The sequence below is a fragment of the Equus przewalskii genome, chromosome 5 (assembly GCF_037783145.1).
Source record: "Equus przewalskii isolate Varuska chromosome 5, EquPr2, whole genome shotgun sequence".
NCBI classification, from domain to species: Eukaryota; Metazoa; Chordata; class Mammalia; order Perissodactyla; family Equidae; genus Equus; species Equus przewalskii.
This window is the reverse complement of record NC_091835.1, coordinates 57,467,066-57,493,662: the sequence shown is the minus strand read 5'-3', so window position 1 is coordinate 57,493,662 and position 26,597 is coordinate 57,467,066. Positions and strand designations below refer to the sequence as shown.

Below are 26,597 nucleotides of genomic sequence, written 5' to 3'. Positions count from 1 at the left end.
TTTTAATATTAGATGTTGGTGATTAAAACTTAGATTTCCTTGCAGAAATCATATCCGGTTGAAACTATTGGTAAGTAAGAAGGTCTAGAACGCCACGGTTCAATCTAGTGGCTACCAGCAAAATCTGGCTATTGAGCACGTGAAATATAGCTAGTTCAAACTGAGATGTGCCCTAAGTGCAAAATACACACTGAAATTTCAAAGACTAGGAAGAACAGAACATAAAATATCTCATTAAATGTTACTTCTATTGATTGCATGTTGCAATGATAATATTATGGACATATTGTGTTAAATAAAATATACTGTTAAAATTAAGTTCACTTGTTACTTTGTCTCATGTGGCTGCTAGATTATTTAAAGTTACATATGTGGCTCACATCATATTTCTATTGAATTGCTTTGGTGTAGAAGATGAAACATTCTTGCAATTGTCATTTTATTGTTTGGCAAGACATATTTTTATTCTACACATGAAAACATTCCAAGCTTTCTCAAAGGGTTCAAGTGTATCTTTCTTCTCCTCTATAACTTCTGGTTAGAAATAAACAAAAAGATGAATACTGATATGAAAGAAAAAGCTAAGATATATTAAGTGAAAAAAATAGCATGCATCACAATGTGGTTGTGGCAATGTTATTGTTAATACATATATGAAATACATATTTTTAATTATATATGTATATATTTATACATATTGGATTGTATATGCAGAAAATGTTTCTGGAAGGATACACAAGGTTGGCTGGGCACAGTTGTGGGTGGAGAGAGCCACTTTCTATTTGTGTCTCATTTTGTACCTTTTGAATTTTGAACCATCATTACCTATTGAAAAATATACTTAAAAACTATAAAAAATGTATAAAAAGGAATGAGAAAGTAAAAAATAAGGTAAGCCTATATATTTGTATGTAACCTTTTACTCTGTACTATATTGATTCATAAATTTTGCCCTCTAAATTGAATATTTTCTTATAATTGCCTTGACTTTTAGGCATCCATATATTAAAACAACCAAATAAAGAAACTTCAAAATGATAGACATACTGCCTGGATTAAATAATAAAAGTGAATAAGTGACTTGAAAAATTTCCAAACGCAATTGTTATGTAGATTTTATTATATTACCTCCATTAAGTCACATCTGAAATATACTATTTATAATTCTGTACATCAGAAGAACTTCCTGTTTAGGTGATAAACCACAATAAAGCCGTATATTTTGAGATACTGTAGAAAAGTTGGACTAATTACCAATTATCCAACAAATGGAGGGTCTAGTATGTGCCAAGTACAGTGTAAGACCTGGGGGATTCAAAGACCAAGGAACAAGCCCCAAAGCTTACAGACTCAGAGAACATTGATTTTATGACAAATTATGATGCGCTGTCTTGTCGTGAGGCCTAGAGAAGGAAGTGGTTAATTTTACCTAGTGAAGACAAGGGATCAGAAGTCTTCATAATTGTTGTGCATTTATGTACACAATGGTAAAACTGGTGTATATATAATACATAGAGGCCAAACCCTTTGCAAGAGAAAATAAGGGAGGGGAAAAATCTTAAAATTCTAAAATATTTTTATATGAAACTAGTTTATCTGGATGAAAATCAAAACATTCAGCTAAGTGGGAGGATATTTGGTATTTATCTAAATAAAGCAAATATACACCTGTTTAGAAAAAAATGAGATAAATTCCTGTATTTTTTAGTTATCAGTTAGGTATCTGTCATTAGAGAGACAATCCAAAGAAGAGACACACCTCTCAGATGACATTCTTAACAGTGCATATTCCAACTCAAGATCATGCTACACTAAAAGATTTCCCGTAAAAATGGACTTGCTACTTGAAGAAATACTGAAAGAAATGAAAAGAAATTTGAGGGTGTTGTACATTTCCACTGTAAAATGAATCGTAACTAACCCAGAAAAAGAGAGAAAAATACTCTTGCAGCATACATGATTCACTAAAATTCAGAAATTTGAACCAATTTCTAATGCATATTACATTGGGCCAAGATACAAAAATGTATTTTTCAACATGTGCTTGGTAATTGTGTGAATTAATATTTTTGAATTAACTTTTGTTTTGGCAGATTCCAAACCAAGGGCAACATACTCCAGCATCAGAAGAACTCTGTAGAGGCTATGTTAGAAGAAAATACAAGCCTAAAAAGTGACAGATGTCAACAGAATGCTGTTCACGCCTGCTACTTAGAGAATTGAATCCTGTGGAAAAACAAAGTATAGTGATCTGGGGAGTGGAACATACAAAAATGGAGAAGGAAAAAATATACTTTAGGAAAAAAATCCCTGAGGCTGCTAGTACAGGAAGTGAGTTCAAAGATCATTCACTGAGTTCCTTCCTCACACAAAACACGGGAGGAGGAAGGAACACAGGCAGTTAGAGTAGGTTGTGTGTACACAGGACATACTGGCTTTCATATATAGTTGGATTTCTCTAACTTCAGACATGTGTAAACATTCATATTCCTCAAAGTTTTTTTGTTTTTTGAGGAAGATAAGCCCTGAGCTAACTGCTGCCAATCCTCCTCTTTTTGCTGAGGAAGACTGGCCCTGAGCTCACATCTGTGCCCATCTTTCTCTACTTTATATGTGGGATGCCTACCACAGCATGGCTTGCCAAGCGCTGCCGTGTCTGCACCCAGGATCCGAACCGGCGAACCCCGGGCCGCCGAAGTGGAACGTGCGCACTTAACTGCTGCGCCACCGGGCCAGCCTCCCTCAAAGTTTTGATTCTAAGTCTCCACCACCTCTCACCTGCACATTTAATTAGATTCTTTATCTGTCATTTCCTTAGGTGTTACTCGCATCTAATCCATTCTCTACCTTGTTGTGAAGACAATCTTATGTAATAAAAACCCAGTCCTATTCTTAAAACTGTTAACTCTGCCCACGGAATGAACTCTGCTGTCACTAACCTGGCCCTCTGTTTTCAAGTCCCTGCCTGCCTTTCCACTGTCATCTCCCCTCACTCCCAAGTCCTCACCTGGTTTCTAGACCCACACTCATGGCCTTTGCACAAATTGACCTCCTTTCCTACAAGGCTGCACCCACACCTGCACCCCTACCTGCTGCCTATGAAGGTCTTGTCGCCTTTCATGCAGTGCTCACATCTCTTCTGGGGGGATGTTCCTCACCACCCTAACTCCTCTATTTATTCCAGGAACATCTATTAACATCACTACTTATTTGCCTGCCTACCTCTCCTACAGATTACGAGCTTCTTGAAGAACAAGGGTGGTGTTTTACTTGAGTATCGTTACGTTATACCAAGAGCCAAAAGTGCCTGAGTCGTAGGAGATGCTCAAGACATTCTGTTAAATTTTGATGAATGAGTGAATGAGCAAATGAGTTAATGAGAGAAATGTGGTTTGGGCACATGCTTAAGAACACAGGCTTTGCAACACAACAGACAAATAAATGTCTATTTGTTTGAATGCAGTGAAATGTAAAGGCAATTTTCACTAACAAACAGGTTTGTGTCTATTGTCGATTATACATCAACAGTAAAGGGGTGATCACATATGTAAGGTTAACACATTTCTGTGAGCTGCTTTAAAATCAGTAAAATCTAAAATATCATAGAAAATTTTCAGATTTCAAAATAATACCGTTCTCTCACAGTAGTTCAGTGATGCTGTCAGAGAAAGAGAGAGAGAGTGGGAAGGAAAGAGAGAAGAGGCGGGACAGAAGAAATCGAAATGATATGGGGAAGCAAAACGTCCAAGAGGAAAAGCTCCTACATGGAAAACACAGTGTGAAGAGCAAATTGCTTAGGCTATTACTTCAAGAAGAGAGCTCAAACTTGCTTGCTCAAGTTTATTTCTTGTTTATCCTGTTGCGATATTATGATTTATAAGAAATATATATTTGGTCTTTGTCCACACTTCCTGGCTCACAGCTCCCAAGCGTTTGGAATTTCCTAAGTGTTGAGAGTGACAAAGGTGTCTCTTGTTATGTTAGTGAGGTGACTTTTGGACCCCACCTAAGGATGGAGCTGATTGCCAGAAGAACCAGCCCTGTGTCGCCACTCCACCTCCCCCACACCTCCCCGGAGGGGAAAGGGCTGGAGGTTGAATCAATCACCAATGGTCAATGATTTACTTAATCATGCCTATGTAATGAAGCCTCCATAAAAACCCAAAAGGACAGGGTTCAGAGAGCTTCCAGGTTGGTGAACATGTGGAGATGCGGGGAGAGTGTTGCACCTGGAGAGGGCATGGAAGCTCCAACCCCTTCCCCATACCTTGCCCTGTGCATCTCTTCTGTCTGGCTCTTCCTGAGTTATATCCTTTTACAATAAACTCATGATCCACTAAGTAAAATGTTTCTCTGAGTTCTGTGAGCCAGTCTAGCAAATTAATTGAATCTGAGGAGGGGGTCATGGGAACCTCTAATTTATAGCAAGTCAGTCAGAAGCACAGGTAACAGCCTGGACTTGAGAGTGGCATCTGAAGTCCAAGGAGGGCGTCACTGGAACTGCCAATCTACAGCCAGTCAGAAGCTAAAGTAATGACCTAGGCTTGTGACTGGCATTTGAAGTGTGAGTTTGGGGGTGGCGGGGGGCAGTCTTGTAGGACTGAGTCCTCAACCTGTGGATCTGAGGCTACCTCCAGGTAGACAGTGTCAGAATTGAGTTGAATTATAGGACACCCAGCTGGTGTCAGCTTGCTTGTTGGTGTGGGGAAGCCTGCATACGTTGCAATTGGGTCCAGGAACCCAACTTACCTGTACAAATGATGCAGTCAGGTCTTTACTACAGAAATAATATCTCTTGCCCATGAATTATATAGATTCTTTTTACATATTCTAATTTGTTTTTTTTTGAGGAAGATTAGCCCTGAGCTAACATCTGCTGCCAATCCTCCTCTTTTTGCTGAGGAAGACCCACCCTGAGCTAACATCCATGCCCATCTTCCTCTACTTTATATGTCGGATGCCTACCACAGCATGGCTTGCCAAGTGGTGCCACGTCTGTACCTGGGATCCGAACCGGCGAACCCTGTGCCACTGAAGCTGAACGTGTGAACTTAACTACTGTGCCACTGGGCTGGCCCCCCTTTTACATATTCTGGTAGACTGATTTTATTATTATATAGGAGTAGGTAGTTAAGGCATCAAGATAAAATGTTGGCTACAAAATAACCAATGATTTTATGAAGATATACTATATCTGCTGCCTGATTGCAAACTCCTTGATGACAACAGGGTCCCTTTTGATTCAGGTTCATCAAAGCTGGTAGGTATGGGTAGAAGGACACTGGAGTTTACATGCCAGGATAAGGACAAAGTCTAGAACAAGAAGGTCAACAAGCCATGGCCAGTAACTCTGGAATTTCAGGGCTGAGGTAGCAGAGATTGAGCCAAAGTCTGAGGCAAGGGCCAGAATTTTCCTCCAAAAGGTATCAATGTTGCAAATCAATTCGTAGAAAACATTCTACTAATTTTGAAAATCAATGCCCCATCCTGGAGTTGATTCTCCAGAAATTGTGTCTTAAAGAAGATGGGGTTTTCTTCTGACCATCTCACAGAAATGAAATCTATTTGAAAACACCCCTTATGTATACTATTTTATGTCCTGTGTTTTAAAATTTTAAGTGAGATTTATATCTCTTGCAATTCCTCAACCAAAGGATACAAAACAAGTTAATTTCCTTTCTATTGATTTAATTACTTCAATGATCCTCAATAGAAAATAAGTTGTATGTATGCTTATTAGAATAATTTAAATCACCTAAAAAGATATATTAAAAATATACTTTAGAAAACAATGCTTATCAAAAAGCATTCTGAAAAATTAACAATTGTCCTTTTAAAATGAATATATATTGTTCCCAGCCAGTAAATTTTATAATAATCAATACTTATATTAAACTCATGAATAAAAAATACTCATAAAATCTATTATTTCCCTTGGGTTTAAGATATTTCTTGCACAGAACATAGGACTGCATATTTTCCCTTTCTCAGCTTAATGAAAACATTTTATATAATAAAAGCGTCATAAATATTGTTTAATATGTCCTGCCCAATATAGTTCAGCCTAGGAAAAATAATATATATTGTCAATAATGCAGATATTTTAAGAAGCTACATTTGAGTGGTATAGATGGTTAGTCAGTTTCTATAGCAATTCATTCCAGAACCTTTGAGAAAATTTTGCTGAGTTGACCTAAGAATTCATTAAGGATTAATCTGGTTTGTTCCATGATATACAATTGAAAATTCCTCAGGCTATAATAATAGCTTTATTTCCTCCCCTCTTTTATTATTTTAACTTAAAATAAATGGTTAAAAATATAAGGTTTATCCATATGCTAGTTTGTCATTAAAGTGATTTTCTGGCCTAATGATGATACTCAATTTCACGTTGTTTACATCTCTAATCTTGTATATAGTAATCATGTCTAAGGCCAATAGAATTTTCTGGTTTTTCAAACCTAAAGAACTTAAAGACAACATAATGGTACTTTCATTCATGTATGCTAACTAGCCTTAGAGTTGCAAGATGTGTAGAGTGTTCATGAAGCAGCAGAAAGACTCAGAATGTGTGACAATGGGAATAATATTTTGTGGGGCTTTTAGTACATTGATATACCCTTTTTGAGAGCAACATCAAAATGGAGCAAAAACCATAAAGATGGTCATACTTTTAACCCAGTGATCTCACTCTTGCAAAAAAAATTAAATAGATGAGAAGTTGAATGCATAAGGATATTCCTAGCAATGCTGTATAATGTAACAAATAATGGAAAACTGTCTCCATGGATAACAAGAGAGGAAGTAGTGATTGATGTGATAGCAACATCTGAAATAAAATTTATGATACAATAACCTTTAAAAATAAGACTAGGTAGTAACATACAAAAGTTTATGATATAATGTTAATGGTTCCCACAATGTAATGACAATGACGTGAAATAGATATTAATGTAAACAAAGATCAAATAGTCATATACAAAATGAAAATAGTTATTGTTAATATTTATTATTAATTTTTTATCTTACTGATGTGACACTTTTAAAATTAAAATACAATAGGGTTATTTATTAATCATAGAATTTCTTTCCTAAGTTCTAGTAGATAGTGCTACTGAATCCAGTTGGAACACTAAAAAGACTTGTGGGTTTTATTCAAGTTAGGTGTATGGATGAATCATTACCACCTTGGCAATTCACAGATATTTCAAGGCACCTTCCAAAGGGGTCTAAAACAATAGGAACCCCCAGCAGGGTTGTTGTTTTTTTCAGCTGTACGTTTTGGCTGTTACGCTCTTCCAACTCATTATCACGACCTATTTCCTCAACTGTTCTTAGAATGTTGAACATGCGCTATAAATTTCCACACCACATCTTTTAATCCCAATTATTAGGCTGATTCATGAATTAGATAAGGAAAATATTAGAAATCCAAAGGCTGAGGTTTCCAAAAAGGAATTAAGGTAAAAGTCAGAGTAAATAAGGTAGGAGGTAAATTTAAACAAAAGAAATTCCGTGGCAAAGGTGGCGAACTCAAAGTCTACAAGTAGGGAACAGAAGAGCACAGAAATGAGTACAGCAGGCTGGGGATAAGTAATAGGGAATGAGGGGGATTGTGGCAAACTGCAAAGTTTGCCCCGTTTAAAAGCAGCCAGTACAGAGCTCTGACAGGTTGCTGACATGCATGAATGCAGACCGAGGGCTGCCACATGTTCAGAATCACTCAAGGGAGGCCAGAAATAGAGATGTTCATGTGAAATCTCTTGAGTTTCTAACTGTTGACTGCTAACTTGAATTAGTTTTAATTTTTCATTCATTAAAATTTCATTCAGCCTAATGATAGTGGCCTTTGGGCTTATTTTGTTTCATGGACTTCCTGCGTGCTATCTCTGACCTATAGTTAGCATGCAGGGATTTCTCAAAAGGAAGATCTTTATTTGCCAGAAGTCACATTTTCAGTTGAGACCCTTCATAGGAAGAATTGTAAAACAGAAAAATGCAAACGAGTGAAGATAAAGTAAATTGTGAGCATATTGGTAAGCATAAATCAATAAGGCCTTGCAAACTACAAGAACATTACACTAACACCTAAATGTTTCTGAGGAGCAAAACTTTAAAGGACTTTTACTTTTATCTTCTCTATAATGATTGAGGAGACATTCTGAGTCACTACAAAAGATTAGCCCAAAAGGCTTTTTATAAAGATGGCTCCCTTTACCGAAATTACATTAAAAATGATCAGAACCAAATGACAAAATTTGACCAAGATGGAATCGCTATGAGCCACCAAATTGCAAACAGGATCCAGGTGTGTGTCCTGCATGGCACCTGTTGCTAGTCTCCCCTGAACTTATCCCATTCCTTCCTACTCTCATTGTCCATCCTTGGCTGTTAAAAGGAAGTCGCTGGAGACTCTGACTGTCTGGCTGAGTAAAGGAGGAAACTGGAAGCTAAGAGGCAAGCATCTTTATCTGAGCTGTAGCAGTTGACCCATCACCAATGTTAACTCTGCGGATGGGTGGGCATGAGGGGGAGGAAGGAAGGGGAGAGTCATCTATGCTACTGACCATTTGCATCACATGCACCCAAGGAAAAAATGTTTACCTGGTGGAGCCACGGTTAACCTTTTTTCCTTGCTGAGCCGGTGCCCTTGGATGAATTCACTCATGGAAGGGGGGCCCTTCAGAAGAAATGATTCTGTGGAGGTGGGCTCAGGGGGAACGCTTAATAAATTCTGTAGGTAGGAAGCCCCTGAAGTCCTGGGACGGCTCTGATCACAAAGGGAAGGTGAAAATTGTCTTGCAGGAGATCCAAGAAAATACATATAGGAAACAAAAAAGTTTTACTTTAATTACCTTTCAAAGCCTCACCATTGACAACATTATTTATATCGGCATTTAATTTTTTTTTAACACGCAAATCAAGATTTTTGCTAATTGCTTAGTTTCCATACCAGGATACAACCCTATTTGGAAACTATGCTGGATACTGGAAAAGAGATTTATTACAGTTAGTCAGTTTGAACCACAAATAGAAATTATTTATATTATTTGATTCTTTACTGAAAACTCCTAAAATAAAAATTTTACCGTTAACTGAAAACACAGGATAAGGAATTCAACATCCAAGACTCTGGAAAAAGATCACAAAATAATCAAGCCACTAAACACCTTACACGTGATTCCTTTGAGTAATAGTAACATACCAAATGAAAAAAGCACAAAACCTGCTTTTAAGAAAAAGACTATACACATTCCATTGCATTTTGCCTAAAGATAGATATCACCTTTCAGTCAACCATCAGTTTTGGTCACATGAACAAAAGTTCCCCTAAGAGAACATACTCATATCCTTGCCCCATTAAAGAGAAGCCAGTAAACAGCACCATAACCAGAGGTACAATGATTTTTAAACTTATCACCCATGTAAAACATAACTTCATTCTTAATATCCACCTTTTATCTACCAACTTTTAGGCTGGAGGTAAGGGAGAGGCATATTTATGCATACAAGGAACAACAAAAAATGTTGACAGACACTTGAAAAATTATATTATGGTTAATCAAGAGGTGGGGTGTGGGGGATAGAAAGGAATAAACACAATTATCAAAAGGTTTTGATTTGGAAAAACCAGCATTAGCGAGGCCCAATTGTACATCCACTCTCAGTTTTTCTCTTCCTTCCCTTCCTCCATCCTCCACAATAAGAGCACATTAATTTTTGCAGTTAACTAAAATCTGGCCACTGCACCATACTATGAAGATCGCTGCATGCATACCTTTTCCTCTGAGTGCCACTGCTGACCCGAATGTTGGGTGTCTGTGGGCCCTGACTATGCAGGAGGTAAGTGTCTATGGTGGGCACGGTGACTGATGCCTCCCCACTTACTTTAGGGCTGCCGATCTTGCTCTTCCCAAGTTTGCCTTTGCTGCGTCGGGACTGCTCATGGTCAAACTCTAAGTCCTCCAGCCGCTGGGTCAGGGCGAGTTTTTGCTGGATAGCCATTCGTAACAAAGTGTTTAGAGTCTTCTTCTCATCCTCTGCGGCTGCTAACTGTCTCTGCATCTCATCCAACTGTGTGACATATTCATCACATCTGGAACCCAAACAGAAGAGTGGTCAGGAGAAAACCTTGGTGAAATTGAACTTGGAACTGAAGTTGAAAAGTAATGAACTGTACTGGAATTTAGATGTTTAGACCTGGTCTTCCTAGAGCAGAATGGAGGTAATCCATTCCAGCAGAAAACTGGAAACAGCAGAGCAGGTTCAATAACTGATGGTTCATCCATACAATGGAGTACATATGGGGACATTCTTAACAGGTGACATCTCAAACTTTAGGGACAGAGTTAGTGTGGGGGCTGCTCTACGGTGGTAGAAGAATGAACAGTAAAGTCTCAGGTAATGTTCACACATCTTAGATGTGTTACAATAGCTTTTTCTACTGTGTAACATTGTATTCTTTGGAGGAATGTGACACGTTTGTTATAGGCTATGTCTGCAGAATGCAAAGGAATAATAATGTTTATAAAGAAAAAATCATTTCCTTCTGTACCTATATTTATAGGTTTTATTTTGAGTACAGATTACAGCTGCCACTGCTTTCAATATGGCATATTAGCCTGAATTAGAGACCTGAATATTTCCAGTGATTTCTTAGCCAGATGATAAAGCAATAGGCATCAAAGAAAACCCAGATTTGCAGAGAGTTTGATACAGACAGAGCAGGCTGTCAGGAACATCTTTATTCAGGTTTGATACTTGTGCTGCCGTAGGAAGATAAGCTCAGTAACCTTTTTTCCCCACCAAAGGTAAAACCTGAGCACATATACATTTGGAAGCAAGGATAATTCTCACAATTATTCAGCATTTTTTCCTGAGTTTATTTACCCACTAAGATAATAATAAATACTCTTCAGACGCCAGCAGATAGTTACTGACTTTGAGTTATCTAAAATGTACTGTACAAACTTTGAAATTAACACAAGCCTTGTGTCATTCTAAAGAAAAAACAGACAAACTCTGCAGTGAAAGAACTTGAGATCCAGGTGGTTCCCATTTTCCTTAACCTTGAATGTCAAGAAGCATAGTAGGGGTAGCCTAAGAAAAAATCAGGGCTTAGTAAAATACAATGTGGATTTCAAGACCCTTGATTTAATTTAATTGGTCAGATTGATGCAGGCTCAACAGGAGGTTGACATAAGGGAAGCTATATTGTAGAAAAGAAATCATATTGTAACTTTGAATGACCTCTGACTAACTAACCCAGACATGCTCTGTAGATTTTACGTCCCTCCCAGCTGCAGTAAGTCGATAACTTTGTTCTTTTGAGTTCCTGAGGAATGTGATGACCCCCAGGCAGAGAGTCTGTGCTGATGGCCATCATCAAGGACAACTGAAAGGTCAGGGGATAGGGCGCTGCTCCGGTCTCTGATGCATATCCAGTAAACCAAAAGACTATCAGGAACTAGGACCAGATGGCTGCCCGCACCTGGAGATCAGATGGAGGTCCCTACCTAGAGACCAGCTGCCTCCCCTACCCCCAAAGACTAGCCCCGCATATAACTGGCCTGTAGTCTTTGTTCTGTAAGATGGTTCTTTCGGACATTAGTTGGCCATCTTCCCCTATGCTAGCAAGCTGTAATAAAAAACCCTTTCTCTCCTACCACCTTGCCTCTTGATTATTGGCATGTCTTGCAGTGAGCAGATCCCCCACCCCCCCACCTTGGGCAGTAACAAGATAACAATATTTGTAAAAATACTAAGGAGTAAGGCAGTTACTATACCCAAAAAAACCAAATTTCTGTGAAAATGCACTATTTGGGGGTAATAATTCTGATATAAATCAGGTTGAGATTTTAAATGTCCCTTTAAAAATGTTTTGACTTCTCTTTCAAAGAGGAAATAATATGTTTTCTTGATTCTACATGTAATGCTGACTGATTTCTTTCATCAAAGAGGCGGGCATTGTGCACCATCTCCGTTCTCTATCCTGCCCCCCATAGCAGCCATAGTATGCATACTCTACTCCCCAAACTCCACCTGCTCAGACCCAGAGGTCAGTCCCCCTGCCCCCGTGTGTCCCTCTGGCACTCAGCCTCCTCACTGCCATCTCCAAGAGAGTCAGTCACAAAGTATGAGCTTGTGCCTTTAATCTCCTGCCATGCAAAGGAAGCTGGACAAATGCCAGGGCTCCTATAAAACCCAGGATTTTTTTTATACTTATATCAGCTACATGTAAATTATTTATTAAATCTTCAAATAAAGCCATCATTATGCTTTGTGAATTCTGTACCAAGTTGACGTCATATAAGATATATAACTGTTTTTGTCTTGGCCCTGAATTGTGACAGCAAAAAAGAGATTGCAACACTATATTGAAAATCTCAGGATTTTGAAACCCTTGAATCAATACATTCTCAGCAATCACTTCAAGTCTAAAAACAAAATACAGAGGCACTTCATAATGAAACGGGTTGGAGGAGGTAGTAACTAATATTTGTCTAATGAACTAGTTGGGCAATGTAAACAATTTGGTAATATACAATTACATTTTATTTTTTTTGTTTATTGTTTCTTTTTGAGGAAGATTAGACCTGAGCTAACATCTGCTGCCAATCCTCCTCTTTTTGCTGAGGAAGACTGGCCCCGAGCTAACATCCGTGCCCATCTTCCTCCACTTTTTTTAATATGTGGGGCACCTACCACAGCATGGCTTGCCAAGCAGTGCCATGTCTGTACCGGGATCCGAACTGGCGAACCCTGGGCCGCCGAAGCGGAACGGGCACACTTAAACACTGTGCCACCAGGCCGGCCCCTATATAATTACATTTTAGAAATCATACTTTAATCACAGTGTATTAAAGTCTAAGTAATTAGCTGATATGATGAAATTAATCTTCATTACGCAGGTATCTTCCTCACACAATACTTACTAATGATAAACATTTTTATGTACTCCAATCACAGAAACAAACTTCAGTGCTGATAATATTTAGCTATTTTAGGAAATGGGCTTTTTTCCTCTTATTGGAGGCTTTTTTTTTTTTTTTTGGTCTAATTATTTTGAGCACATAAGCTCTGGAAAAATATCTATAATATTAATTTAAAAATACTTCTACGTAAAAGAATTGCTTGACCCAATGTGTCCAGTAGAGGGCTCTGGAAAACAGCACAGGGGCCGGCCCTGTGGCCGAGTGGTTAAGTTTGAGAGCTCCACTTCTGGCGGCCCAGGGTTCAGATCCTGGGCACGGACATGGTACTGCTCGTTAGGCCATGTTGAGGCGGGGTCCCACATGCCACAACTAGAAGGACCCACAACTAAAATATACAACTATGTACTGGAGGGATTTGGGGAGAAAAAAAAAAAGAAGATTGGCAACAGTTGTTAGCTGAGGTGCCAATCTTTAAAAAAAAAAAAGAAAACAGCACAAAAGGTTTTTTCTTAGATTTGTCAGAGTGTAATCTTATACATTTTCTTCACAGCCTATCCTTTTAGACAGCACACCAAATACACTCAGGATGCATGAAGATGCCCACGTGAATATTATAGTCTTTCCCCACATACCACACCTAATCTTGGAAGAGGAAACTGTTACCTTGTTGCAAACATTGCTCTCAGGGACGAGAAAGTTGCTGCATCTTCTTTCAGAGCCTTCAGTTCATTTCTGAGTTTCGTCATCGTTTCCGTCACCATTGCTTTTTCATTTTCGTATTTGTTCTTGAGGTTGGCTAGAGCCACCTCAGCCGTCTAAAGCAGAAAAATCACAATGCTTACCATTTTCATATCAGGAAAATCTACCATACAGATTTCTTCATGCTATTACTTTCTTTCATAAGTGGAAAATGGAGTTGATTTGGTTAAATTTCATATAAACATATACATGTATTTGGGACACAGGTCGTTTTTCTTTAATGTCAAAACATGCTGTGAATCCATAAAGTGGTTAAGTTTGTCTTGGAAGTGAGCTGTGAACCAGAGTCAGCATCCGGAGCTACGGGAATGATAGCAGTTCAGTAAATATTTAATGCAGATGGTTGAGAGTGCCTCCTTTCAGTCAGGAAGGGAGCCGAAATGAAACTTCATACAAGAAGGATTTTACCAAGAAGGAGTTAGTGGAGAAGCACAGCTTCCAACTGAAATACTGTAGAACTCAAATATTCTTGTGTCACCCATGCTCTGTGGGCCCAGAACACATAGAATAAAAGACACAGGCCGCTGCAATTTATAACATGAGTGTATGACAAACCATAAATCCATATTATATGTTTAAGGAAAAGAATTAACAAAGAACCAATTATTTCCTAAGTCTTTGCATACAACTTCTTTAAAACAATGAATTATGGTCAAATTTAATTCTTCACAATCTTCATAAAAGCAGAGATTCCAAAATGTTGGATGAATTAAAATCTTTGTTAGAGTTTGGGGTTTGGGCATGTCTGAAGTTCTTGGAATTGAGAGTATTTCAAACTGAGAACTAGCCCGACAGATACTAGAAAGTGAAAAAAAAACAACAGTGACTGAATCAATGCATAGCATCAATGTATATTTCGGGACTGCTTGTTTGATGCATAGCACATGGTGTACATATTGAAAGCAAACTCAAAATATACCAGTTTTACAAACTGCTAACTACTTTTCAGAATGTGTAAAAATATTCAATACTAATGAAAAAGTCCATTACTAATGGAAAAAAAAATCCATTCCTAATGGAATTTCCCAGGAAGACTACCCTGGTTTTTAATATTTCTTTTTGTGCTTGAAATGGATAGCTTCAACGTTCTTATGCAAAGAGCTAATGTCTATAAATGGATTTTTTTTCATTAAAACAATTTTGGGATAGGGTAGTTTGTTAATCTTTTGATTCCAAAGTAATTTCTTATTCGTTTTGATTGATTTAAATTCAGATTAAAATGAGAAGTTGCTCATAAAACACTTTAGTTTGTTCTATTGTGCCATAACTCAGTAGGATCTTCAGAAATATTACAGATTCAGAGAATTATCCAGAATGCAGAAACTGACATGGGGAAAAATGGCAGTTTAATTTTTAAAAAATTTAGACACATATTCATTTAGAACAGCTAAATTTAAGTTGTGAAAATGTAGCTGTAACAAATCTGTAAGCATGTGGTGCCACATGGTCAGTTACCTAAGGGAAGGAGGGGAGGGAAGGGAATAACGGAGAGCAAGAGCTGAAATAGAAGTGTGAACACATTTATTATCTGTGAGAAATGCCTCAAAGGACTCAGCTTTGTCTGTAGATTTCTTTCTGCACAAAGTTTTTTTCAGAATTAAGAAATTCTAAGTATCTATAACCCATTAGTAGATTTGCTGATACCTGCGTTGGCCACATTCTCCACATCCCAAAGTTGACTTTCTAAATAAAAAATCTTGTTTCCAGCCACAGAGGTCTTCACCACCATTCCCTGAATGTATAATCCTATTCTGTGCCTCTCTACTTCCTGTTCTTTCTGTCTGGAATTATTTCCTCCTCTTATGGAAAACAATTCCTTATCTTTTTTTTTTTAACAGATTTAATTTTTTTTCCTGCTTTTTCTCCCCAAATCCCCCCAGCACATAGTTGTACACTTTAGTTGTGGGTCCTTCTAGTTGTGGCATGTGGGATGCTGCCTCAACATGGCCTTATGAGCGGTGCCATGTCCACGCCCAGGATTCGAACCAGTGAAACCTGGGGCCGCTGAAGCGGAGCGGTCAAACTTAACCAGTCAGCCACAGGGCAAGCCCCACAATTCCTTATCTTTTAAGAACAAAGAAGTATAATTGTTTCTCTGAAGTTTTTTCTAACTTCTCTAGGAAACATTAGTTACTTCCTCTGCAATGTTCCCCTAACTTGGATTACAGCATGTATAACATCAGACTGTAATTATCTGTTTCTATTCTGACATTCTTACTAGTCTGTGAGTCCTTTTCTGGAAGACAGGAGCCATGTACTAGTCTTCTTGGAATCTTTAGCATCTAGCACAGTTTAGTACACAGATGGTACTTCACAAATATTTGCTTATTTCATCAGAAGACACTGTGCCTACAAAAAATTCCTAAAGTACATTAAAAGATTCACAGAGAATGCAGAATGCTTATTTTTAAAACAGGGAGATTCTTTCTTTCTTCTACAACGGAATTCTTACCTTTGTCTTGATAATAAACATTCCACGAAGTCTTAACATAACGGATGTCATCTGTAGATACCTGAAGCTATTTATGGCACATAGGCATCACAGCAATAGGGCCAACATCATTAAAATGTAAACTAAATGCACCGCTAGAAATGTGTTTTCACTTAATTTACTGAGACCATAAGGGCTGTGACGCTAATGTAATGCAAATGGTACCACAAACCACTGTGAAAATAAAAACGCAGCCAGGAATGCTTTGTACTGCTCTGAATTCCTGTGGCACTGTTTCTACCACTCTGAAGTGCTTGATGATATGTTCTATCCTGTAAATAATTATAGGCACATGTTAAACTCCTACTAGATTACTAGTCATTTATTTTTGCATCCCTACTTACTACCTGCCATGAAATACATAATTAATGAATGCTTCTTCACAAATTAGACTCTCTTGGCCGATCAACCATGCTTACCTGTACTTCTGTGTCAGTGAAGCATCTTGACACTTTTATAGATCTAGCTTTCTAGGTTGGTAATATTCAACCTTCAGGAGGAAGTCAAAGAACTTATCTGAATGGCTTGACCAAGAATACTCAGGATATTATGTTCTTGATAAAGGTTGTCTAAGCTTTAATACAGTCTTGGTTATTTATGATCACTCTAAATCACTGGGTCTTTGGATTTATGGTAACAAATCCCTTCATTTTGACCTCAAATTGGAGTCAGAGCTCTCACAAATTCTTCATTCACCCTCATATTTTCTATTCCCCTGAAGTGATGGCATAAAATAAGGTCCTAATTCTGCCCTTAGATTTATAGAAAACATGTTTATAGTGCAAACAATATTATTGCTTGTGGTATAGATCTCCAAATTCTATCAATGGATTTATGGGAACTGAAGATAAAGATGCTAGAAAGCTGCACTGTAGATGACATGACAATGGTGTGGTTTCCCCCCGAGAAGGGCAAAAAGAGAAGAACTCTGAATCTGACATTAACTCTCACTCTCCGACAGTAGCACTGCTTACATTTGCAGGAAGGTGTCTGATGCTCTGTTACTTCTCTTCATCAACACCCTTTATTCAGCACCCTTCTCAAATGTATCTTTGAAGGCTCACTTTCCCGATAAACTAAACAGAGGTTAAAAATATTTTCCTGGCTATATTTCATAGCACTCCCACCCAGGCAGAGCTCGAGAGGAAAAGAAATTCAGTCATCAAGAAGATCAAGGTATTAGTCAGGTAGTTATGTTACAGCATTCCTACTTATTCCAAAAGGACAAGGTCTATGGTTAGGAAAAATTCTCTGCTGCTTAAGGGGTGATCCAGCTGAATTAACATCCCAGCTGAACCTAAATTTTGTACGTGTAGTCACCAGCAGAGCTAGTGCACGTTCTCTCTTTATATCTCTTTCTCTCTCTACCTCTCTATCTCTTTCTAGAGAGCTCCCCTCTCTTTGTTCTAGCTGCCTGCCAGGGTGCCTTTCGTGCTCTGTCTCCTTGGTGTAAGCTGCCATGCCAGCCTAATCTGCCATCCCCTCTGTCTCCTGTTTCCACACTCAACCACTGCTGGTCTCTGATAAGTACCACTTGAACTGCCTTTCTTCATCTGCAACTGGATCTCCTCCTTTGTTCCAGCTTTAACTTCCTCACCTTTACCTCCATCTAGCAGTGCATAGCTACTCTCCTATTTCTTTCATTCACTCACTTAAAAATAACTATTACATTCTGATCTGACACTGGGACACAGTTTGTTTTCTTCCTCGGCTGACCAGGAATCTGACCTCTCATCCTGATCATAGTAGACACTGAGAAACATTAAGGAATAAACCAGCCAAGAAAGCATTGGCTAGCATGCATTGTTGGGAGAATGAGATCACCTGTTTGTTGGCTTTCAACACGGCCCTCAGTGTGGCGATCTGCTCCCGTTTGGTGCTCAGCAGGGACTTCAGCTTGAGGATCTCTTCCATTAAGGCTTCCTTGTCTTTATCGATCATGGGGGCCAGCTCCCGTGCCGCTGCTCTTTGACGAGACAGTTGCAAGGACCGGTCCACAGCTTTCTGCAGGTGCTTGATTTGGTCCCGAATTATGGCATTAAGGTTGTAGATGTTCATTGGCTCTTTGCGGATGTCACTTGTATCTAATACTGGAGATGATGGTGGGGCAGTAATAACAGGAGAGATTGTGGGGGTCTTGGTTGGACTTGGTTCTTTGCTGGCCTCTGTACTTTCTTTTGGAACTGGTTCAGATGAGGTCCTTGTTTCTACTGGGGATGACACCCCTCGCCTGGCTAACCGTGGAGACAAAAGTCCCCTGGGATCATCCGGCCCTTTCAGGCTGCCACTTCGGGTGACTCTGCTTTGCCTATAGTAGTCCAGCATGACCCTGTTGGGGGTTTCATTATTACAAAGACATACATGGTGATAAAGCTGAGCTAGCTCCTCACTAAATGTCACCAACTCATCTTGGGCCGTATTAAGGGTATTGTGATTTTCGTTGGCTATGCTGGTCATCTTTTGCAACTCCTTCTCCATGTGGGCCATCTTCTCTCCACTCTCCTTGGTGGTCTTCTCAAGGCTTGTAACCTGTTCATCATACATTTGGATCTTACTCTCATACTTGGCCTTCTCTTCAGTGTAGTTTTCTACAGATTTATTATATTTCTCCTTTAAGGCCTTAATTTCAGCTTTCAAATCGATCACCTCAGTTACTGCCACCCTGTATTTGCACTCAAGGATCTCCAAGCCATTGATGTCCACCTCGTAGTCATGGGCCTCCTCTCCTGAGTCCCGGCCCTTCTCCCCATCCATCTCGGCCTTGAGCTCCTTGCTGCTCTGCAGGCCCCTCATGGCATTAACGTGCTCTGTGAGGCGGTGCACCCGTTCATGCTGCTCTGTCAGTGCCCCCTTGGTGTGTTCCAGCTGCGTTTGGGACTCCTGGAGATTGGCCAGAAGGATGGCCTTTTCTCGCTCTACCTGCAAGGGCAAGAAAAAGTCTCTGAAAGACATCAATGCAATGCCAATGATGACCTTAATCCAATCACAGTTGGGCACATATACATTTAAAATAAGTGCAACACATGGGGCTGGCCCCGTGGCCGAGTGGTTAAGTTCGGTCGCTCTGCTGCAGGTGGCCCAGTGTTTCGTTGGTTCGAATCCTGGGCGCGGACATGGCACTGCTCATCAAGCCACGCTGAGGCAGCATCCCACATGCCACAACTAGAAGGACCCACAATGAAGAATATACAACTATGTACCGGGGGCTTTGGGGAGAAAAATGGAAAAATAAAATCTTTAAAAAAAAATAAAATAAAATAAGTGCAACACAGCCAATGTCCCCATTATCTCAAATTAAATTGCACTGTGTTTTCTTATTTCAGCAGTTCCAGTCAAGTCAATCAATCTAAAAGTACATCATTCTGAAAGAAGTATACTATGCATATTTACCCATTCAAATTTTCATACATTATACACATATATTCATAGAACTTGAATGTTACTCAAACAATCTTATTTTTGTCTTTTTATACCTTGCAGAAAACAGAACATGATTTCATGAGATAGTACTTGGCATTTCTTTCTTTCGAGAGCCTTGGAGTACATCTGCTCCTTAGTTCATGTGGGATAAGTGACTGTCTCAAGGTGCCTATGAATTATCATTTTCTTCCCAGAGCTCAACCCAAAATCAGATTTAAAACCTAAGGCTTTAACTTACTAAACAATGCTGAGAACCTTAACCATCCCCTTAAAAATAAGCACATAATCCTCCCAAATAGACATGTACTAAATTTGATAGCTTTTAATATAAAAGTCAGAGAATATAGAGTTTTGGGGCTAAAAGAACAATTTACAAATCATTTCAATTCTTTCAGTTCAAAATAGGAATTTTAAAAATTAGCAATTAATTTGAATAACGTGACAGTTTTGTCATTATGTAGGTGGTAAGTACTATTGTATATTGAAAAATATTCAGGTCTCAATATAACATACAGTCTCATTAAACAAAAGTATATAAGAAATTGTAATCTGAGAATTTTTAAAACCATTTTCTGTCTCTCCATACAGGTAATCACTATTATGAATTGAGTTTTTACATGCTTTTAACGTAAATATGTTTTTCAATAAGGAAATAATGTTTACAATTTAAAGCATTATATAAGAGGTATCATATCCCTCTGCACTTGATTTTTCTTTTCTTTCTTCTTGATTTTTAAAGTAAACCATCATGAGACCTATTTTAAGGATAACGCATTGATGTTGAATATCCTTGCATCAAAAGGAAGTTATTAATTCAAACCTACAAACTTTCCTAGATCATACATTATATCCCTCCAAACTTTTTTAGATTCCTAGGAGGCAAATAAAATTATTATTATAATAACATAATAAATATTAATTATTAAAGTGTAATTAATATTTATTTTAACCAACATATTACTTTAGAACTATATCTATTTATCTAAAAATTTATAATACAGTAGAGTAGTATTTTTATGATCCTTTGTGGTACTTGATATCCTTCATATAATTGTCATGTACAGACAGTTCTCACGTGGCAAGGTTCTAATATGCATGAATTTCAGTGACCATGACTTAGTTAAAATACTAGTTCTCTCAAAGCTCAGTTCAAATTTCAATGACCAATATAATAACTGTGAGCAATATGTAAAGTACAAACTTTGCTGCTTCAGTCTACAAAATCACCACCTAATAACATCATGACCAGTGACCAACCACATCACTTCATTCAAAGTCTGTCAGTGATTAGTCACTGTATATCTGCTATTCAGTTCACTCACAGACAGCAAAGTGCGTAATTGTGTCGTCTTCTTGTCTCCCAGTGATACACCCACATGATGTTCTACAAAAATAGATAATCCAAAGAGGGAATTGGGAAAAAAGGAAGGAAGGAGGGAAGGAAGGAAGAAAAGAAGAAAGAAAGAAAGAAAAGAACAAACAGCGAAGAAACAAAGAGTGACAAAGCTGGCAGTGCAATTTGAATCAAACATAAATGGAATTACAGAAGAAATAGTTGAATGTAGGAATGTTGACACTGATGTTGTTTGGACTTTAGATATGCAGCCAAAGCAACTTAGTAAAGTTGAAAATGTCCTAGAGGAAGTGACACGGGAACACTAAGAGTACTCTCAGAGATATTTTCAGACATTGAAAGTGCAAAGGATAAAATGTTGGAAGCTGATCCAGACTTAGAAAGGAGTATGACAACTCACCAAGGCATAGAAAAGATTCTTGCTAGTATAAGTTACATGATCAGAAAAAGCAAGATTAAACTACTCTTAATAAGTTTCTCTTTTGGGGGGAGGGGGCAGTTAAATTTTTATTTCAAAAGTTTGGATAGCTTTGATATTCTGCAAAATGAAATTTCCCTAGTGATTTTGGGTGGGGGGGGGGAGGGTTAAATTTGTATTTCAAAGACAAGGTTTTATAAAGAAAAACTTAATGTTTCTAAGTTTTAGATTATGGTGTACTAAGTAGTTTCACTATTTTTTTCATTTCTCTATACATTTATAACCAACAGTAAGAGAGTTTTTAATGTTTTAACAAAAAGTTTTTACAGGTAGCAGAACAATTGTAATTTTCTCCACTAATTATTGTTTGTTTGCCTGACTTCAGCTTGCAGAATCATCCTTAGGGCTCTGCAACATCACGTAAAGCAAGGACCACCTGCATAGTATGGTCCTGTATAGTAGAACTCAAAAAAAATGTTTCTTATTTTAAATTATTATTTAGAGCCTTCAAAATAATATTTAATTTTAAATTAATATTTATTTTAAATTATCTTTAGAGGCTTCTAAGTTGTAGCTTTGATTTTATGACATAGCGCTTGCCCATGTCTACAACAGAAACGCAATCCACAAGTTACGTATTATGGCTACAGAAACCAAAATATTCCAAAAGAATAGTATTATTATAGGTAGAAAAACCGGGGCCGCAGCATCAGAGAACTCGAGTCAAATCTTGGCACAAACATTTACTTAGCTATGTAACTCTGGGCAAGCTTCAGTTTAGTAATCTATAAAAGGAGCACAATAATGCCTGCCTCACAGGGACATTTTGATGATTAAGTAAGACAGTGAATCTAATGCTTAGGGTATTTCATTTTAGTATTTTATTTATTTTTCTTCTTCTCCCCAAAGCACCCCCCCCACCGCCAGTACATAGTTGTGGATTCTAGTTGCAGGTCCTTCTGATTCTGCTATGTGAGACGCTGCCTCAGCATGGCTTGATGAGTGGTGCTAGGTCCACACCCAGGATCCAAACTGGCAAAACCCTGGGCCACCGAAGCGGAGCGTGTGAACTTAACCACTCAGCCACGGGACCGGCCCCTCAGGGTATTTTAATGTTAGCTGTTGTTGACATTTGGGGAACTGTGGTCCAATTCTCATGACCAAAATGATTCTACACAGTAAATGCATCTGTCTCACAAATTTGCATCTGTATGTGCAAAAGCAATGTCTTCATTTCAGAGTTAGGATACATTTGAATAAAAATCCTCTTAGCTGAGTTTCATTAGATACAACAGATTGTATCTCCATAGTTGAAGATGAATTGACTTATCCAGACTATTGGGCAATAATTTTAAGTGAAAACTAGGTAATTATGTAATATGATATTTGATGAAAATTCAAGTCATCTGAATTTTTAACAAAGGAGATGGAAAATCTCCTAATATTCTATTACTGGTATTGTATACAATCTCAATGAAAATGGATTCTTTCAGGATTTTTTTTACGGTTTTCTTTTTCTGTTGAAAATTAAGTGAATTTGCTCTGAAAAGTCTAAACATCATTTGATTAGTATACATGATAACAACAGACAAAGCTATTTTCAAAAAGCCCTTTAATAGGAAAAGCTTTGGATAAAATAAAAACTGGGCCAAACAAAATGTACTAAATGTGTCTCAAGCTGGTTTTAGAGGCAAAAGTGTTATGATGAATGAGGTAATGCCTTTAGGATAGTTTCCCATCTGTACTCTGCCAATTCCAATTTAACATAAACATTGTCTAAGCTTAAAAGGATAAGTCTGTCAGTTTCTTCATGACAGCACCTCCAGAAAACATCAAATAGAACAACGTCTCTTTTGTGTGTGTATGCTCCACATACAGTCCTAATTTCCACACTCAATACATTTCTGGTGGAATCACTTGAATAGAGAATGATATCCAAATTTGATACATACAGACATACATACACATGTACATACACACACACATATGTGTATATACATATTTTTTCCAGACAATTAAGGTTGGTCTGCCCCCTCCAAAAAAGATAACTAAATTGTGGATAATTTTGTACAACTCCAGCATTATATTTTCACTCAGCTGTCGAGAGGCTTGGAGCACCTTAAATTGTATTTGAATTTCAGAAAGCAGCGCTTAAACTATTTAAGAGACATTGTGCTTTGAATTAATAAATGCAAAGCACTTTAAAGATTAAAATTACTATTCATTTTAAGCGGACCACTTTAACCTCCATTGGTGAAGAACTTATCCAAGGAGACTTGCTGGGTTAATTATCACCTTCTATAATGACTGGGAACAGTTGCCTTATTTCTCTTCCTATGATCTCCATCTTCTATCTGGAACTGAGGATTTTATTTTTCATAATAGGGCTGGTTGTTTTGCCAGAAAACCTGAATGCAGAATTTGTAAACTCTTCAGTCCAGTGTAAGTATACAGTATATGTTAAGTATTATTACTGTTGTTATTATGTTCCATTGAAAGTATTTTTAATTTCACTGAATGTTTACCTTTTAAATAAACACATTTACATGCACTGAATACTGACAGATTCTTTTGTGAAGGAACAAATGAAAAGATAATCAGAATTTGCCCATTCATATCAGGACTTCTACAGGAAAAGAAATCAAAGCCGTTTTATAAGCTATTCATTTCCATAAAGTCTTTATCTTGATATCTGACTGTTAACTTGACACTGAATGATTGGTGTGATTCCTATAATGGTATGCATAATATCAATATATGCAAATAAAACTCAGAAATGAATAATTTATTCTCCTCTGCTTGAAGTGAAGCAACTCTGGCAATGCATTTCCACATTCTGACAAACGAGAACTATGAAAAAAGATCAATCTAGAAGTAAGATACACTAGGTAAGGGAATCTAGCAGCTGGAAAAGAAGGGAATATATTTTGGAGAGTGCGGTGAAAAGAAAAATCTTTCTCTCTCTCTTTCTCACACACACGCATATGCAAAAGACAGTCAGTTGGACAAAGGCTCAAAAACATACAAGGGGAGGGGTCCTTTTCAACTCATTCTATGAGGTCAGTGTCACTCTGAGGCCAAAACCAAAGATATTACAAGAAAAGAAAACTACACACTAGTATTTCCTATGAACATAGATACAAAAATCTTCAACAAAATACTAGCAAACTAAATCCAGCAACACATAAAAAGGACTAGACAACATGACCAAGCGGGATTTATCTTAGGAATGCAAGGTTGATTTAACATCCAGAAATTAATAAATATAATACACTCTACTAATAGAATACAGCACAAAAACCACATGATCATCTCAATAGATGCAGAAAAAGCATTAGACAAAATTCAATACCCTTTCAAGATGAAAACAGTCAACAATCTAGAAACAGTAGAAAACTACCTCAACCTAATAAAGGGCATCTACAAAACACCCCCAGATAACATGCTTAATGGTGGATGCTTTCCTCCCAGGACCAGGAACAAGACAGGGATGATTGCTCCTGCCACTCTTCTTCAACACTGTACTGGAAATTCTAGCCAGGGCAATTAGAGTATGATCAAAAGGCAAATAATCACAAGTGTTGGCGAGGATGTAGAGAAATCAGAACCCTCATACCCTGCTAGCGGAGACGTAAAGCAGTGCAGCTGCTTTGAAAACAGTCTGACACTTCCTCAGAAGGTGAAACATAAAATTACCATATGACCCAGCAATTCCACTCATAGGTATAAACACAAGAGAATTAAAACATATGTGCACACAAAAACCTGTACATGAATGCTCATAACAGCATTATCATAACAGCCAAAAAGTGGAAACTCAAATGTCCATCATTGAGAAACAGATAAATAAAATGTGGTACATCCATACAATGGAATATTATTTGGCAATAAAAAGGAATAAAATACCAATATATGTCATAACAGGGATGAATCTCAAACACGTTATGCTAAGTGAAAAAAGCCAGTCACGAAAGACCACATATTGTATGGTTTCTTTTGTATGAAATGTCCAGAGGAGACAAATTGATTGAGACAGAAAGTAGATCAGTGGTTGCCTAGGGCTGGAGTGGTTGCTAATGGGTACAGGGTTCCCTTTTGATGTGATGAAAATGTTCTAAAATTGACTGTGGTGGTGGTTGCACAACTCTGTGAATATTCTAAAACCCACTGAATTATACTGTTTAAATGGCTGGGTTGTATGCTATGTGAATCATATCTCCATAAAGCTGTTCTTAAGAAAAGCTACATAGACCCTTCCCTGTTGTGATTATAAAGGCTCTTTTTATGTTTACTGAAATACGGTAGAAAAAGAAAGGCTTCTGAGAAATGTGTTTGCCTATAATGCTCATAAAGGTAACCTTTAACTATAAAGTCTGTAACAGTTTAACAACTTAAATTGTCAACTTTGTCCTCAGAAACTGTCACTTTCGGTTTTAAAAACCAGGAACTGACCGATCTTGTTTTAACTAATTTCACCCCATAAATATTCTGTGAGTCTTTGTTAAGCACAGATAATATTTGATTTGTATGACTCTTTCTGTGTAGCAACTGCACTTACTAGGTTTTTGACTTTGAGTGAATGACATCACATATTCGTGCCTCAGTTTCCCTATCTGTAAAATGGGGATAGTAATACTATCTATCCCATATACCTTTTATAAGCACCAACCAATTAAGCAAATACATATAAATTGCTTTGAACTCTTATGGTTCATATAGCAAATTGACCACTTACCACCATTACAGGAAACATTTAAATTGCCTTTAATAGAGTGGATCTAAACACTGTATTGAGATGAATCTTTATTTCTTCCTCATCCACGAGGATACAACAAAACATATCAATTTCAGTTTTACAGAAACATTACTGTTTTCTCAAATTACATATGAAATTACATAGCCAGTGTGATACTGAAAAAAATTCCAAAGACTTTTGTCCTTAGTTTGACTCTGTGATGTGAAGTTAAACGGAGGCTATTTATCAAAGGCAGAAATTTTAGCATAAGCATAGATTCCTTTATTTTATGTTGTTTTGTGAGGAAGATTGACCCTGAGCTAACATCTGTTGCCAATCTTCCTCTTTTTGCTTGAGGAAGATTGTCGCTGAGCTAACATCTGTGCCAATCTTCCTGTATTTTACGTGGGATGCTGCCACAGCATGGCTTGACCAGCATTGCTAGGTCCATGCCTGAGATCTGAAGCTACAAACCCTGGGCTGCC

At 37.8% G+C, this 26,597-nt stretch overlaps 1 protein-coding gene across 8 annotated transcripts in view; it reads right to left on the bottom strand.

Annotated features, from left to right (window-relative positions):
• The window catches only part of BICD1 (BICD cargo adaptor 1), a 211,177-nt gene that overhangs the window by 26,080 nt on the left and 158,500 nt on the right, over window positions 1-26,597 (bottom strand). For 2 of the 8 annotated variants that reach the window (XR_011540361.1, XR_011540362.1), the window contains exons 5-8: window positions 18,010-19,104; window positions 13,599-13,750; window positions 9,889-10,096; window positions 8,605-8,798 (exon numbers count right to left, since the gene is read on the bottom strand). Coding sequence is in view for 6 of the 8 variants with exons in the window: in XM_008536226.2 (XP_008534448.1) it covers window positions 8,605-8,798; window positions 9,779-10,096; window positions 13,599-13,750; window positions 18,010-19,104 (1,759 nt within the window). In the remaining 2 variants the exon portion in view is untranslated. Of the gene's footprint in view, window positions 1-8,604; window positions 8,799-9,778; window positions 10,097-13,598; window positions 13,751-18,009; window positions 19,105-26,597 lie in introns of all 8 variants that reach the window. The other 6 variants (XM_070621015.1, XM_070621014.1, XM_008536226.2 and 3 more) reach the window with 3 other exon arrangements.